We start from the raw sequence: 16,403 nt of genomic DNA, 5'->3' as shown, positions 1-16,403 counted from the left end.
GGCCAGAAATTTAGAATTTGTTCATGGTGCCGGCGATAGCTCGCCTACTCTTCGCAAAAGACACCGTGAGATCTTTAACATCCATCAACTAATGCCGGCAGACAGGACACCCAGTTTAACGTCCATCTGAGGGTCGGCACACATATGCCTGTGAAACACCGGGACGGCAGTTCATAGCTGGGTTGGGATTCGAACCCAGGCCAGATGGCTTAGAGGCGAGTGTGCGTCCCTCTAGCCCATCCTGTCAGCCCAGAGCTAGAGTATAATGTGTACAAAGGCACAACAACGGTCATCTGTAGGCTTGAAGCAACAAGTCAATGTCTCGGAGTGGTGTTCGAAGTGTAAAATAAAATAAGGGGACAGATGTTTATGCCAGATAAAATATTCAAGAGTTAAGGCACCGCCAAGTAGTTAAGTTGCCCAGCAGGCAAGGCTCACATCCGACATTTCTATCACTGAGTGGTCTTCCTCCGGGATTGTGTGGGCATCACGTGCCAGGTGCTCAGGATCCTCCACAAGGGTTCACAAGACTGCAGTAAGCAGATGGAGAGACTTATTTGCATTTTCATCATCGCCTCGATGGGTGAAAAAAAAAAAAAACAATATGATGATTTTATACCACATTCCATGTCGTGCACCACAAATCAAAGTGAAGCAGGATCTCTCATTTGCAATATCATTTTACTCGCAATTTAGAGTCTCGTTACCGAGGTAGTGAATGGAGTTCTAAGGGACTAGTTGTATCTACAGGACCCGTTTATGAGAACCCACAGGCTCTGTGATGACTTAACGATGCACTCGAGTCGAGGGGGTGGAGTTCGACATTTAAACATTGCACACGTCAATCTCGACGAGCCACACACAACCTTCACAAAGATATCCAAACCTAAAGTTAAATCAGATATCCGGATGTTGTGCTGCACATTAATTGCATTTCATTCAGCATTTTTAAGGCTTCAAAATGGAAACTTGTACACGAAGCATGCAAAGCTATTGCAACCAGATACTCACAATATTTCATATATTTTCTATCACAACACTCAGCCGCCTTCGGAATGGCAAGTTCACAACAGAAGCACATTGCGTTGAATAAAAACAATGCAATTTGGAAAATTGAAAAGCCTTCTTTGCTGCAACCATGTTCAGAATTCAGTCTGCTTTTGGTAATATTTCCACAAACTTGTCTCTGAGCCATCAATCCTGTGTTCAAAGCTCGACCCGGCTACAAACTGTCATTCTGGTGACTCGAAGGCAGGTCGAGGCATCAATGTGTGTGTAAGTCCCTTCGGATGGACGTTAAAAATCCCACGATGTCCTTCACGAAGAGGAGGCGAGCTATCACCGGCACCATTACCACATTCCAAATATCTGCTCTAATCTACAAGGGGCACTGCATCAGCGGCACAGCCCTGCTCCCGAGCAATGATGCAACCAGCGGCCACAGGCTGCGTACGGAATGAATGTATGAGTGAACGAGAACAGCACTTAGTGGAGCACATACCACCACCAAGGCTGAACACCACCTATTGCATCCAACTGATAGGCTGGATCTGCATCTGGACCTTAACCAAAATCTGATTGGCTTGTTCTTGTCACCTTCCAAACTCATCGACCAAGTTTCATCTGAATCCGTCAATAACTGTTTGAGATATCGTGCTATACGTCGTTTTGGCCCCATCTCTCAATGGTGAAGAATAACTTTAAAAAAATTAAAATTTTCATCTCAGGATCCAGATCTTCACCAAAATCTCATCAGTTCGTCCTTGTCACACATCCAAACCGTACACCAAGTTTATCCGGATCCGTCTGTAATCCTTTGAGATATCCTGCTCAAAGACAGACAGACAAGGGTGAAAACATCAGCTCCGTCCAACTTTGGTGATGGAGGAAATTAAAAAATTCTCGTATGCGGATCTGGATCTTCACCAAAATCGAATCAATTCATCGTTGCCACACACCCAAACTGTGCGCCAAGTTTCGTCCGAATCCGTCGAAAAACTTTTTGAGATATCGTGCCGTATATTGTTTTTTTTGACCCCATCACTCACTCAATGGTGAAGAATCACTTAAATTCTCGTATCCAGATGCAGATCTTCACCAAAATTGAATCAATTCGTCTTTGGCGCACACCAAATCTGTCCACCAAACTTTGTTGGAAGGCGTACATAACTTTTTTAAACATCCTACTCACAGACAGATAAAGACATGAAAAATTACTCGTCGAGCGACACTTGGCAAAACAGAACAAAGTAGAACGGCACTTGGTAGAGTCCATACCTTAGCTAGGCTGAACAATATACATTTTGTATGCCACTGGTGGGCTGGCTCTAAACCAAAATTTAATCTGCTTGTTCTTCTCACCTAACCAACTTGTACACCAAGTTTTGTCAAAAATCATCCACAACTTTTTGAGATATCATGATGGATATAGTTTTTGGCCCCATCTCTCAATTTTAGAAATCAGGCCCATGTTGACCTTTTGACCTTAAAAAATAATGTGTGATCGAATTAATTGACCTGATATGCAAATCCTGCTCAAATTTCAAGTCAATCGGATGAAAATTGAACAATTTTAGAAATGTGGCCTATGTTGACCTTTTGGCCTCTGTTGACCTCAAAAATAATAGTTGGTTGAATTCAGTGACCTGATGTGCAAATGCTCTTCAAATTTTAAGTCAATTGGATTAAAACTAAGGATTGTCGAAATTTGAAAATTCGTTGATCTTTGGCCTCTGATGACCTTTTCACCTTTTAACCTGAAAAATTAATTAACTGCATCATTTGGTGAAGTTTCGTGAAGATCGGTTTAAAATTGTGAACCTGCAGGCAATTAAAGGTGAGCAGACAGACAAACAAACGGAAGCGATCAACGTACTTGTCAAAAAAAATCATTGCCAAGTAACAAACAGACAGAGACAGACAGACATAACAGGGGTGAGAACATCACCTCCATCCCCCTTCAGTGGCAGAGGTAACAAAAGTCTCCACAAGCCAAACACACACACACCACCGGTTAGAGATTCAAAAACATCACATTATCCGAGTGCTAAAACAACACCTCCATTGATAACAGCAAAAACACTACAACGGGCACTCACTCGTTGGAGCACGCCCATACCTCCGCCAAGCTGAACAGTTTTAGCCAGATGGATCTGGATCCGGACATGACCCAAAATCGAATCGGCTTGTTCTTGTCACCTAAACCAACTCATCCACCCAGTTTTGTCACAAGTCGTCCACAACTTATTGAGATATCATACTACACTATATATCATTTTTGGCCACATCTCTCAATGGTGAAGAATCACTTCTTCTTTTTTTTAAATTGAATGATCCAGATCCGGATCTTCAACAAAATCGAACCATTTCCTCCTTGCGACACGCCCAACCTGTCCACCCGGTTTCATCCGAATCCATCAATGACTTTTTTTAAGATGTCCTTCTCATAGACAAACAACAGATAGACAGGGAGTGAAAACATAACCTCCGTCCACCTTCGGTGGCGGAGGTAAAAACAATTATTCGATGCATTATACCTGAGCTAATGTTTTGATTCGATGATCGTTCTAATGTTCACTGAATAAGTTATACTTCAGCTGCGAGGAAGTGGAAGCTCTTGGTGGCTCTCCTTGGATCGCATCGGGTGACATTTTACATGTACAGCAATAATATATTCATTTATAATTAACGTACAAAAACCTGACGCGAGATCTTTTGGGAACTCAGGACCTCGGTCATGAAACAAGAATTAATGGAGGGAAAAAAAAGAGAATCATGAGGAAATAGATTTTTCAGAACCAGAAAGGCCGATGTGCTAAATTCATGACACAAACCAAAAACTGAGATGGCAGAACCTGGTGAGACAGTTTGAAATTGACCGACAGTACTGTGTGCACCCTAAGAGAGGAGGTCGAGAGGACGAGGAACCAGATACTCATAAATGGTTCAAGAAACACCGACATGTTTTTTCTTTCTTTCTCAACATATGTTTTGTTCCTTTTGCGTGTCGTTGGGTGCATAAGAATGTCGAGGCATTTTAATTGATTGGGCGTTACAATCCTGGGCAGGTCGCCTGACCGAGTGTGCAGGAATTTGGAATTTGTCCACGGTGCCAGCAACAGCTCACCTACTCTTCAGGAAGGACACCGTGGGATCCACCAACTAATGCAGGCAGAAGGGATGCCCGGTTTAACATCCATCCGAGGGACGCACAAACGATGAATCACCGCACCTGTAAAACACAGGGATGACAGTTTATAGCTGGGTTGGGATTCAAACCCAGGATAGACAACTTAAAGGTGAGTATGCACACCTCTGGGTTTAGGTTGTCCTGCCAGCCTCATATGTGATTAGGATGGAAATATTTTTCATACTTGTTGCCTCCGCTACGGAACGTGGACGGAGGTTGTGTTTTCACTCCCTGTCTGTCTGTTTGTCTGCAAACAGGATATCTCAAAAAGTTGTCGACGGATTCGGACGAAATTTAACGGGGAGGTTGGGTGTGTGACAAGGACGAATTGATTCGATCTTGGTGAACATCCACATCTGGATCCGGATACGAGAATTTTAAAATATTTTTTGAAGTGATTCTTCACCATTGACAGATGGGGGCCACAAACGATATATCGCATGATACTTCTAAAAGTTGTGGACGAGTTATGACCGATGCAGGATACTCGAATGGCTTATTACCCAAGTTAGCTGATACTCATTTTGCCGATGTCGGAAGAATGACAGGCTGAGTGAACCCACCTGGTGTTATTTCAGTGGCACGACAGGGGCTCGAACTCAAGAACCTTTGCCGTTAAGCCAACACCAGACTCGATCAGTGGGATACAAAATGTAAACTGTTCAGCCTGCCGGACGTAAGCACTCTACCGAGTACTGTTGTAGTAATTACTTACTGTACTTATATAATTATTTTTTAATGCCGACATTTCGTGGATTATCCTGAGTATCTTGGTCCTCGAACATTTTGAACGGCTCGTGTAACAAATTATTGCAACCACAATTTCCTCGTTGTGAATCGAAATAGATCCCTTTCCTATTATGGTTACATTATTTATTTTATAGCGGTTATGCGGGTGAATCAGTGGTCCTCAAAAAATAAGGCAGTAGGCAATATTGGCAAGGGCACTATCATGCAATAGCCTACTCTTTTCAAAGGACACCCTGAGTGGTCCACCACCTGCATGCAGAAAGGGACAGCCATCCTTAAATAAGTCATCATTCAAAGGACGCAATGCAATGGCCCCCTCCTCATGGCACTGCATCAGAACGAGCTTCAATCCCAATGTAATCTTTAGCGCTACAAACCGTGTTCGCATCGGTCTATGCATCCACGGAGAAAGTTTGTACATTGGAGGATTTGACGTTTGACCGAAGGTGGCTGGAAGTTGTAATTTGTTCAGGGTGCCACGTTTAACTCTCTGCAAGAAACCCTTTCGAGAAAGATACTGTGCGATCTTTAATGTCCACCAATAACCAGTGCTGGCAAACGGGCTCTCCGGCTTGGACTCTCCGGTCGATGCCTCGTCCTGCATGCGCAACACCTGGGTGACAGTTTATTGCTGGGTAAAGATTCCAACCCAACTTACACACAGCTCATAGGTGAGTAAACCTGGTGTTGGCTTCATGGTTAGCGTGGCGGGCTTGGGATCCTAGGATCCCGAGTTCAAATCCCACTCGGCTCTTGAATTAATACCAGGTGGGGTTGACTCTGCCTGTCATCCTTCCGACGTCGGCAAAATGATTGCCAACTTGCTGCTATTCTGTGTCCGAGTGGCCCCCCGACCAGGATTGTGTCCAATAGCCAAGGAGACTACTTTGGCAGCACCAACGCTCTGCACAGAGTATGGTCCTGATGGATGGAATGGATGGGTGAGTGCACATACCTCCAAGCTATCCTGCCAGTCCTAACGATCAACTTTTTCCCCATTCATAAAATAAAATAAGTGCCATTAATTGCAAATGCCTGGCATATTGGCCTGAGCTGGTGGATAAAATCAAAGTGAATGTTTTTGACAATTTCTCATGAGGTCAGTGGGTGACAAAAGTCGGATGATTAGAAAGAAAGAAAAAAAAAAACCACAAACAAACTCAAAACGCAGGACGTGCCAAGTTTTGTTCATCTGCTTGCGTCCTCACTATTACCCATGATGCTCGAATGTACATCAACAAACCTTTCTGAATTCAGACCCAAGAACTCTTTGATGCGAGGCCGATGGCCAAAACGGCGCACCGATGGACCGAACACCGTCTACGCAATGTACTTCTGTACTTTTATCGGCAAACTCCACTCTTGACAATTAATGTGTAATGTAAAATCTGTCCATTTCATTAGCACAATCCCTTTTTAAAGACTTTAAAAAGTCACATCGGAGCGATATTAACGCAATTCGTTTCCGGATGATAATGTTTCACCGGTGCACTGGCTTTACCAACAGAGAGGTCGTAATATCTTCCTTAATGCAGCATCCCCAACATGATCTACAGCTTGGAAACGAGCCAGAAGGCCTGCTGTTACAATAACCCAGCAATACACTGTACATGCACAAGTTATCTATCCCACAATTATTTTGCAGATTAATTGTGCAACAGGCATACACAGGCAAGTACCGAAGACCACCACTCAAAAGGAACGATCATCCACGGGACGAAGTCCTCCGTCAACTCGGGTCACCAGCATTGGAACGCTCGCCACACTTGTCGAGTGCAGGTTGGCGACAGAGTTTGGGCAGGAATTTGGAAGTCGCTCAGGATGCCGGCGATAACTCGCCTACCCTTCACGAAAGACACCGTGGGATCCTTAACGTCGACGAACGACCGGGACTGGCAGTCGGATGCTCCGGCTGAATGCACATCCAACGGACGGTGCTCATGTCGAGGCATCGCCCTGCGTGCGAAACACCGGGGCGATCGGTTTATAGCCCGGCTGTGATTCGAACCCAGGACCGACAGAGGTGAGTGCGCGTACCTTTAGGCTATCCTGTGAGCCCACTGAAAAGGAACAGGTGTGCAATATAACAAGAAGCTGTGATATGTGGTCTTACAACATGACGCCTGCAAATATGTTTGTGATAATTCATCAGGATGTGCGTCTTGTTAACCTTTTTCGAAACAAACAAAAAAAGAGAAACATAAAATATATAAAGTAACCGAAAGTCCCAGCCGTGGCAGTGAGAATGAAGAAACCAAAGAACTTAATTACGTAAATAATTTTGCAAGTGCGCGCATGCACGCACACACACACACACACACACACACACACACACACACACACACACACACACACACACACTCACACGCACACACACACCGGTTAGAAATGTGAGGGCGGAGTGCCTGCCTGTGTGTCAGTGATGGGCACAAAGACTGCAGGGAAGTGCGAGCCGATGCAACCAGCTGCTTCGGACATGCCATCCATCGGTGGTGTATTCAAAGACCATTCCCCTCAACACAAACAATTGTCAATACAAAGAGCAAGAATAAACTCATTGGCAAAATCTGACAAATCTGACAAATCTGAATTTACAACAACCATAAGGCCTAGCTTAGCTCGGCCACTTCCAAAATTTGACTACACCCGATCTTGCCTTGCAAGACGAACACGATGATTGTGAACCTGATAAAATGATGGTCCTTGCTTTCTTGGAAGATATTTTGTCACTTCTCAGTCTTTCGAAACATCACTACTGCTACTACTACTACTACTACTACTACTACTTTTAAAGGCCCAATTATTCCCAACTTCTTGCGGGGTCGGTCGAGGAACGTTTGTAGCACAAGTCTTTCCCAAACCGGCCGACCAGGCCTGACGTTCGACTTGAGGTGCAGGAATTTATCTCGAGTTGAGGGTGCTGGCAATAACTCGCCAACTTTTCACGAAAGATGCCACCACGTCGTCTTTAACGTCCACTAACCACCAGTGCCGGCAGACGGGTCCTCCGGCTCAACGTCCTCCCGATGGACGGCGCACACACCGATGCCTCCCCTACGTGCGGAACACAAAGATGACAGTTTATAGCCGGGTCGGGATTCAAACCAGGGCGACACAGCTCAAAGGCCTCTCGGCTCCCTTGTCGAGGCCAGTCCTTCCACTCCAACATACTACATAAAACACCGCATCTCCATCTTGTAACCACTGAAGCAAAGGGCTTTACATAACAAGTCAATCTCACACACGATGAACGTTAACACACGTACAGGGTTACACAAACCAGTTCATCATTACAAAATAAACAAACAACTGAAACTAGTCGAACGTAGAGCAGGCCGACAACCAAGCCTTCCATCAGTAAAGTACACCGCTATGACCTGAGATCGGTCACCTAGAAATTCTGTTCCACACGAATATAGAGAGGGAAGGAGAAACAAACACGAGAGAGACCTAAAAGGAATGCGAGATAATAAATGAGAATGTAAACTTAAAACAGAGGAAAAGGAAAGAAAGAGTTCACGGTTTAATGATTCCTCCACTGAGGGATTGGGCCTGTTGGTGATGAAACCCCGATTGTACGAGTGTTTACGATGACCCAACCGTGGGTTTAAAATCGTTCATCTTGGATGTTCAGGATCACGGCAACAGTTCACTCGAACGGAGCGTTACACTCTGTACGCTTGGTGTTCCTTCATGCACTTGCTTATTCCCATGAGGAAAATAGACTTGGGCTGAGGGAGAGTGTGCACCTGGGAGAGTGTACATGAGGGAGAGTCGTGTGTACATGGGAGAGTGTACATGAGGGAGAGTCGTGTGTACATGGGAGAGTGTGCACGAAGGAGAGTGTGCATGAGGGAGAGTCGTGTGTACATGGGAGAGTGTGCACGAAGGAGAGTGTGCATGAGGGAGAGTCATGTGTATATGGGAGAGTGTGCATGAGGGAGAGTCGTGTGTACATGGGAGAGTGTGCATGAGGGAGAGTCATGTGTACATGGGAGAGTGTGCATGAGGGAGAGTCGTGTGTACATGGGAGAGTGTACATGAGGGAGAGTCGTGTGTACATGGGAGAGTGTGCACGAAGGAGAGTGTGCATGAGGGAGAGTCGTGTGTACATGGGAGAGTGTGCACGAAGGAGAGTGTGCATGAGGGAGAGTCATGTGTATATGGGAGAGTGTGCATGAGGGAGAGTCGTGTGTACATGGGAGAGTGTGCATGAGGGAGAGTCATGTGTACATGGGAGAGTGTGCATGAGGGAGAGTCATGTGTACATGGGAGAGTGTGCATGAGGGAGAGTCGTGTGTACATGGGAGAGTGTGCATGAGGGAGAGTCGTGTGTACATGGGAGAGTGTGCATGAGGGAGAGTCGTGTGTACATGGGAGAGTGTGCATGAGGGAGAGTCATGTGTACATGGGAGAGTGTGCATGAGGGAGAGTCGTGTGTACATGGGAGAGTGTGCATGAGGGAGAGTCATGTGTACATGGGAGAGTGTGCATGAGGGAGAGTCGTGTGTACATGGGAGAGTGTGCACGAAGGAGAGTGTGCATGAGGGAGAGTCGTGTGTATATGGGAGAGTGTGCATGAGGGAGAGTCGTGTGTACATGGGAGAGTGTGCATGAGGGAGAGTCATGTGTACATGGGAGAGTGTGCATGAGGGAGAGTCGTGTGTACATGGGAGAGTGTGCACGAAGGAGAGTGTGCATGAGGGAGAGTCGTGTGTATATGGGAGAGTGTGCATGAGGGAGAGTCGTGTGTACATGGGAGAGTGTGCATGAGGGAGAGTCATGTGTATATGGGAGAGTGTGCATGAGGGAGAGTCGTGTGTACATGGGAGAGTGTGCACGAAGGAGAGTGTGCATGAGGGAGAGTCATGTGTATGAGGGAGAATGGACATAAGGGAGAATGTGAACGAGGGAATGTCATATGCATGAGGGAGAATGTGCATGAGGGAGTGTCATGTGCATGAGGGAGAGTCATGTGCATGAGGGAGAATGTGCATGAGGGAGTGTCATGTGCATGAGGGAGAATGTGAATGAGGGAGAATGTGCATGAGGGAGAGTCATGTGCATGAGGGAGAATGTGAATGAGGGAGTGTCATGTGCATGAGGGAGAATGTGCATGAGGGAGAGTCATGTGCATGAGGGAGAATGTGCATGAGGGAGTGTCATGTGCATGAGGGAGAATGTGCATGAGGGAGAATGTGCATGAGGGAGAATGTGAATGAGGGAGTGTCATGTGCATGAGGGAGAATGTGCATGAGGGAGAGTCATGTGCATGAGGGAGAATGTGCATGAGGGAGTGTCATGTGCATGAGGGAGAATGTGAATGAGGGAGAGTCATGTGCATGAGGGAGAATGTGAATGAGGGAGTGTCATGTGCATGAGGGAGAATGTGAATGAGGGAGAGTCATGTGCATGAGGGAGAATGTGCATGAGGGAGTGTCATGTGCATGAGGGAGAATGTGCATGAGGGAGTGTCATGTGCATGAGGGAGAATGTGCATGAGGGAGAATGTGAATGAGGGAGTGTCATGTGCATGAGGGAGAATGTGCATGAGGGAGAGTCATGTGCATGAGGGAGAATGTGCATGAGGGAGAGTCATGTGCATGAGGGAGAATGTGCATGAGGGAGAATGTGAATGAGGGAGTGTCATGTGCATGAGGGAGAGTCATGTGCATGAGGGAGAATGTGCATAAGGGAGAATGTGAACGAGGGAGTGTCATGTGCATGAGGAAGAATGTGCATAAGGGAGAATGTGAATGAGGGAGTGTCATGTGCATAAGGGAGAATGTGCATGAGGGAGTGTCATGTGCATGAGGGAGAATGTGCATGAGGGAGTGTCATGTGCATGAGGGAGAATGTGCATGAGGGAGAATGTGAATGAGGGAGTGTCATGTGCATGAGGGAGAATGTGCATGAGGGAGAGTCATGTGCATGAGGGAGTGTCATGTGCATGAGGGAGAATGTGAATGAGGGAATGTCATGTGCATGAGGGAGAATGTGCATGAGGGAGGATGTGCATAAGGGAGAATGTGCATGAGGGAGTGTCATGTGCATGAGGGAGAATGTGAATGAGGGAGTGTCATGTGCATGAGGGAGAATGTGCATGAGGGAGAATGTGAATGAGGGAGTGTCATGTGCATGAGGGAGAGTCATGTGTACATGGGAGAGTGTGCATGAGGGGGAATCATGTGTACATGGGAGAGTGTGCACGAAGGAGAGTGTGCATGAGGGAGAATCATGTGTACATGGGAGAGTGTGCATGAGGGAGAATCATGTGTACATGGGAGAGTGTGCATGAGGGAGAATCATGTGCATATAGAAGAATGTGCATGAGGGAGTGTCATGTGCATATAGAAGAGTGTGCATGAGGGAGAATCATGTGCACATGGGAGAGTGTGCATGAGGGGGAATCATGTGTACATGGGAGAGTGTGCATGAGGGGGAATCATGTGTACATGGGAGAGTGTGCACGAAGGAGAGTGTGCATGAGGGAGAATCATGTGTACATGGGAGAGTGTGCATGAGGGAGAATCATGTGCATATAGAAGAATGTGCATGAGGGAGTGTCATGTGCATATAGAAGAGTGTGCATGAGGGAGAATCATGTGCACATGGGAGAGTGTGCATGAGGGACAGTCATGTGCATGAAGGAGAGTGCGCATGAGGGAGTGTGTGCATGAGGGAGTGTGTGCATGAGGGAGTGTGTGCATGAGGGAGTGTGTATGCATGAGGGAGAGTGTATGCATGAGGGAGAGTGTATGCATGAGGGAGTGTGTACATGAGGGAGTGTGTACATGAGGGAGAGTCGTGCATACACGAGGGAGAGCGTGCATGAGGGAGAGCATGCACGTGGGAGAGCGTGCACGTGGGAGAGCGTGCACGTGGGAGAGCGTGCACGTGGGAGAGCGTGCACGTGGGAGAGCGTGCACGTGGGAGAGCGTGCACGTGGGAGAGCGTGCACGTGGGAGAGCGTGCACGTGGGAGAGCGTGCACGAGGGAGAGCGTGCACGTGGGAGAGCGTGCACGTGGGAGAGCGTGCATGAGGGACAGTCATGTGCATGAAGGAGAGTGCACATGAGGGAGTGTGTGCATGAGGGAGTGTGTGCATAAGGGAGAATGTGCATGAGGGAGTGTCATGTGCATGAGGGAGAGTGTGCATGAGGGAGAATGTGAATGAGGGAGTGTCATGTGCATGAGGGAGAGTCATGTGTACATGGGAGAGTGTGCATGAGGGGGAATCATGTGTACATGGGAGAGTGTGCACGAAGGAGAGTGTGCATGAGGGAGAATCATGTGTACATGGGAGAGTGTGCATGAGGGAGAATCATGTGTACATGGGAGAGTGTGCATGAGGGAGAATCATGTGCATATAGAAGAATGTGCATGAGGGAGTGTCATGTGCATATAGAAGAGTGTGCATGAGGGAGAATCATGTGCACATGGGAGAGTGTGCATGAGGGGGAATCATGTGTACATGGGAGAGTGTGCATGAGGGGGAATCATGTGTACATGGGAGAGTGTGCACGAAGGAGAGTGTGCATGAGGGAGAATCATGTGTACATGGGAGAGTGTGCATGAGGGAGAATCATGTGCATATAGAAGAATGTGCATGAGGGAGTGTCATGTGCATATAGAAGAGTGTGCATGAGGGAGAATCATGTGCACATGGGAGAGTGTGCATGAGGGACAGTCATGTGCATGAAGGAGAGTGCGCATGAGGGAGTGTGTGCATGAGGGAGTGTGTGCATGAGGGAGTGTGTGCATGAGGGAGTGTGTATGCATGAGGGAGAGTGTATGCATGAGGGAGAGTGTATGCATGAGGGAGTGTGTACATGAGGGAGTGTGTACATGAGGGAGAGTCGTGCATACACGAGGGAGAGCGTGCATGAGGGAGAGCATGCACGTGGGAGAGCGTGCACGTGGGAGAGCGTGCACGTGGGAGAGCGTGCACGTGGGAGAGCGTGCACGTGGGAGAGCGTGCACGTGGGAGAGCGTGCACGTGGGAGAGCGTGCACGTGGGAGAGCGTGCACGTGGGAGAGCGTGCACGTGGGAGAGCGTGCACGTGGGAGAGCGTGCACGTGGGAGAGCGTGCACGTGGGAGAGCGTGCACGTGGGAGAGCGTGCACGAGGGAGAGCGTGCACGTGGGAGAGCGTGCACGTGGGAGAGCGTGCATGAGGGACAGTCATGTGCATGAAGGAGAGTGCACATGAGGGAGTGTGTGCATGAGGGAGTGTGTACATGAGGGAGAGTCGTGTGTACATGAGGGAGAGTGTGCATGAGGAACAGCGTGCACGTGGGACAGCATACACGAGAGAGAGCGTGCATGAGGGAGAGCATGCACGTGGGAGAGCGTGCACGTGGGAGAGCGTGCACGTGGGAGATCATGTACGTGGGACAGCGTGCACGAGGGAGAGCATGCACGAGGGAGAGCGTGCACGAGGGAGAGCGTGCACGAGGGAGAGCGTGCATGTGGGACAGCGTGTACGTGGGACAGCGTGCACGTGGGACAGCGTGCACGTGGGACAGCGTGCACGTGGGACAGCGTGCACGAGGGAGAGCATGCACGAGGGAGAGCGTGCACGAGGGAGAGCGTGCAAGTGGGAGAGTGTGCACGAGGGAGAGCGTGCACGAGGGAGAGTGTGCACGTGGGAGAGTGTGCACGAGGGAGAGCGTGCACGAGGGAGAGTGTGCACGTGGTTGCTTTCCTGCCATCAAATGGTGATCACTCGAGGCAGCTGTGGGTAAGAGCGCAGGATCGACCTCGTGGTGGAATGTTTATTTTGCAGTAACAATACTATTCGTAATATTGAGACAATTTTTTTTAAAATCACCGCCTTTTGTACGAACAATTCATGACAGGCTTTTAAACATTTGGTGAAAACAATAGTTTTCTTTTGTCAGAATAATTATTCTACTTTAACCATTACCAAGTATTATTATTATTATTATTATTAATTATTGTTATTGTTATAAAAAAAAACAACGTGTCATGATGCTTTTCGCTACAAGCCGTGCCAGGACACGATGGATGGAAATCATTTTGTTGTGCTGTTGGTCGGGATGTGTCGGAAGCGTGGGCTGTGCGTGCTGGGCAAGGCTTCGGCCGGTCAGTCTATGTCTGTCCGTCCGTCCGTCCATGTCTCCTTACAAACTCCCTTCGTCTCATTGGACACTTCCGTATTCTCGAACTGAGAACGTGACTCGCTGTTTTGCACCCCAACGGCCTCCCTGGACTGCACCGGACCCCCTCCCAGATGAGATTACCGAGCTCGGGCAAGCTCGCGTGGCGTGCGACCCCTGATCTCCACAGGGCGTTACCATGGGACGGGTAAAGCGCGTGGCCAAGCCCCCTATCGACACGCGCTCCCCCAACCCAACCCAACCCAACCCCGGCTCGGAAAAACAAGATGCGACTCAGTGGACTGGCGGGGCCGTTCCCTTTACTTTATAGAGGAAGTGCACGTCCTCCCTCTGTCTCTGTCTCTGTCTCTCTGCCTCTCTCTGTACCTCTCTCTGTCAGTGTCAGTGTCAGTGTCAGTGTCAGTGTCAGTGTCAGTGTCAGTGTCAGTGTCAGTGTCAGTGTCAGTGTCAGTGTCAGTGTCAGTGTCAGTGTCAGTGTCAGTGTCAGTGTCAGTGTCAGTCTCAGTCTCAGTCTCAGTCTCAGTCTCAGTCTCAGTCTCAGTCTCAGTCTCAGTCTCAGTCTCAGTCTCAGTCTCAGTCTCAGTCTCAGTCTCACTCTCACAGTCTCAGTCTCAGTCTCACTCTCACAGTCTCAGTCTCACTCTCACAGTCTCAGTCTTCACAGTCTCAGTCTCACTCTCACTCTCACTCTCACTCTCACTCTCACTCTCACTCTCACTCTCACTCTCACTCTCACTCTCACTCTCACTCTCTCTCTCTCTCTCTCTCTCTCTCTCTCTCTCTCTCTCTCTCTCTCTCTCTCTCTCTCTGTCTCTGTCTCTGTCTCACTCTCACTCTCACTCTCTCTCTCACTCTCACTCTCTCTCTCTCTCTCTCTCTCTCTCTCTCTCTCTCTCTCTCATGGGTTCCACCTTCTTCACCCCGTCCCTTTAACCACAGCGCGGCGATGCGCAAAGGAGCCCTCGGGGCTACCCGTGCCCTCCACGCCCGCCTTTTCCTCGGCCGTGCCCCCAAAGCATCACGTGTGCTGTGCGCCCGGAGCCGGCTGTCCTCCAAGTGTACGAACCCTCCTTTCGGCCCCATTTCCTCTGCGCCCTCGTCGCCAAGTCTCAGTACATCGCGCTCCGAGCCCATTGCTCACAGAACTCCCTCCCACCCCTCCGCCTTCGGCCCTGGTTCTTCTTATGCGGCCTCACGCAGTGGACACCCTAGAAAGAAGAAAAAAAAATCGTCGCCATTTTCGCAAAGCTGCGGGGAAGAAGGAAATGGAGGGGGTGAGGGGGTAAGGGACCCCGCAGGGTAAGGGACACCAACACGGGACCGCGCAGGCTGCGCGCACACACAGGGTCGAGCGCACCATTTTGGGGCTTCAGATCGGACTCCGACTCCGACTCCAAGTCCCGCACCATCCCTCCCTTTCCCTCCCGTCTCGGCCCCACGTCCACCTGCGCTCTTGGGCCAGCGGGCTGTGCGCCACGGTCGGCGCCTCCCGCGCATCGGCACGCTCAAACGGCGCAGTACTTATTGGCCCTTCGGGTTAAAAAGGAGCGAGAAAACGAGGTGACAAACGGTGGGAAAGAGCAACGAGAGGAGGTAGTGAAGGATCAAGGGGAAGGGTGGGGACGCGGCCCGAGGCGCACACAACGTTTGCGCCACTCGGACAGGCAGCCATGGCCACAAATGAGCAGTTCGGGTTCAAGGGAGTTCGCGCCCGCGCCCTCTTCCAATCCATAACCCGTATCCAGATGCACGTCGCGCACTAGGCCTCTCATGCCCCAGATAGAAGGCCCCCGCACCTACCAGGGGCCCCGCGGTGCGTCCCGATGGCGAGAAAGGGCGAACCCGGAGCGGAGGCGCCGCCTCTGTACGCTCGGAGGCCACGCGGGCGGCGGGAGGCGGGGAGCGCTCGGCGTGCCCGCCGGGGGCCAGGCCGAGGGTCGGAGGAACCAGGCGGTCGGTGGCCCGACGACGGAGTCTCCGGGACGGGAGGGAAGAGGCTCGAAACGAGGGGTCTTCACAGCCTTTCACGATCATTAGAGACGCGCAGCACCGCGACCATCCGAACGCACTCGGGCACTAAACACATGGTACACGTTCTCGGTTATCGTGATTAACTTATTCGGTATTCTTTATTTATTTATTAATCGACCAATCAATCAACGCCCGACGCCATGGTTACCAGTATATTATAAGTGGCCAGTCGTACGCACGACCGTTTAAAATCCCACTTTCCTGTGGCGACTCACATCAGGCCCCGCCGCCACGCGCGCGCGCGCCAAACGCCACGTGCTCGTGCTCGTGCACCACGTGTTCCGAGTGCG

The 16,403-nt window shown here is 49.4% G+C and overlaps 1 protein-coding gene across 11 annotated transcripts in view; it reads right to left on the bottom strand.

Annotated features, from left to right (window-relative positions):
- The window catches only part of LOC147018501 (zinc finger protein 800-like), a 71,549-nt gene extending 55,523 nt beyond the window's left edge, over nucleotides 1-16,026 (bottom strand). For 2 of the 11 annotated variants that reach the window (XM_085898191.1, XM_085898200.1), the window contains exons 1-2: nucleotides 15,883-15,918; nucleotides 4,127-4,231 (exon numbers count right to left, since the gene is read on the bottom strand). Coding sequence is in view for 1 of the 11 variants with exons in the window: in XM_085898199.1 (XP_085754325.1) it covers nucleotides 4,131-4,195 (65 nt within the window). In the remaining 10 variants the exon portion in view is untranslated. The other 9 variants (XM_085898199.1, XM_085898193.1, XM_085898192.1 and 6 more) reach the window with 9 other exon arrangements.
- Nucleotides 16,027-16,403: the final 377 nt, after the last annotated feature.

This window comes from Eptatretus burgeri, chromosome 10, assembly GCF_056783735.1.
Source record: "Eptatretus burgeri isolate ZD-2024b chromosome 10, Ebu_testis_v1, whole genome shotgun sequence".
Lineage (NCBI taxonomy): Eukaryota > Metazoa > Chordata > Myxini > Myxiniformes > Myxinidae > Eptatretus > Eptatretus burgeri.
Note: the sequence above shows the minus strand (reverse complement) of the source record. Positions and strands in the feature narration are given on the sequence as shown.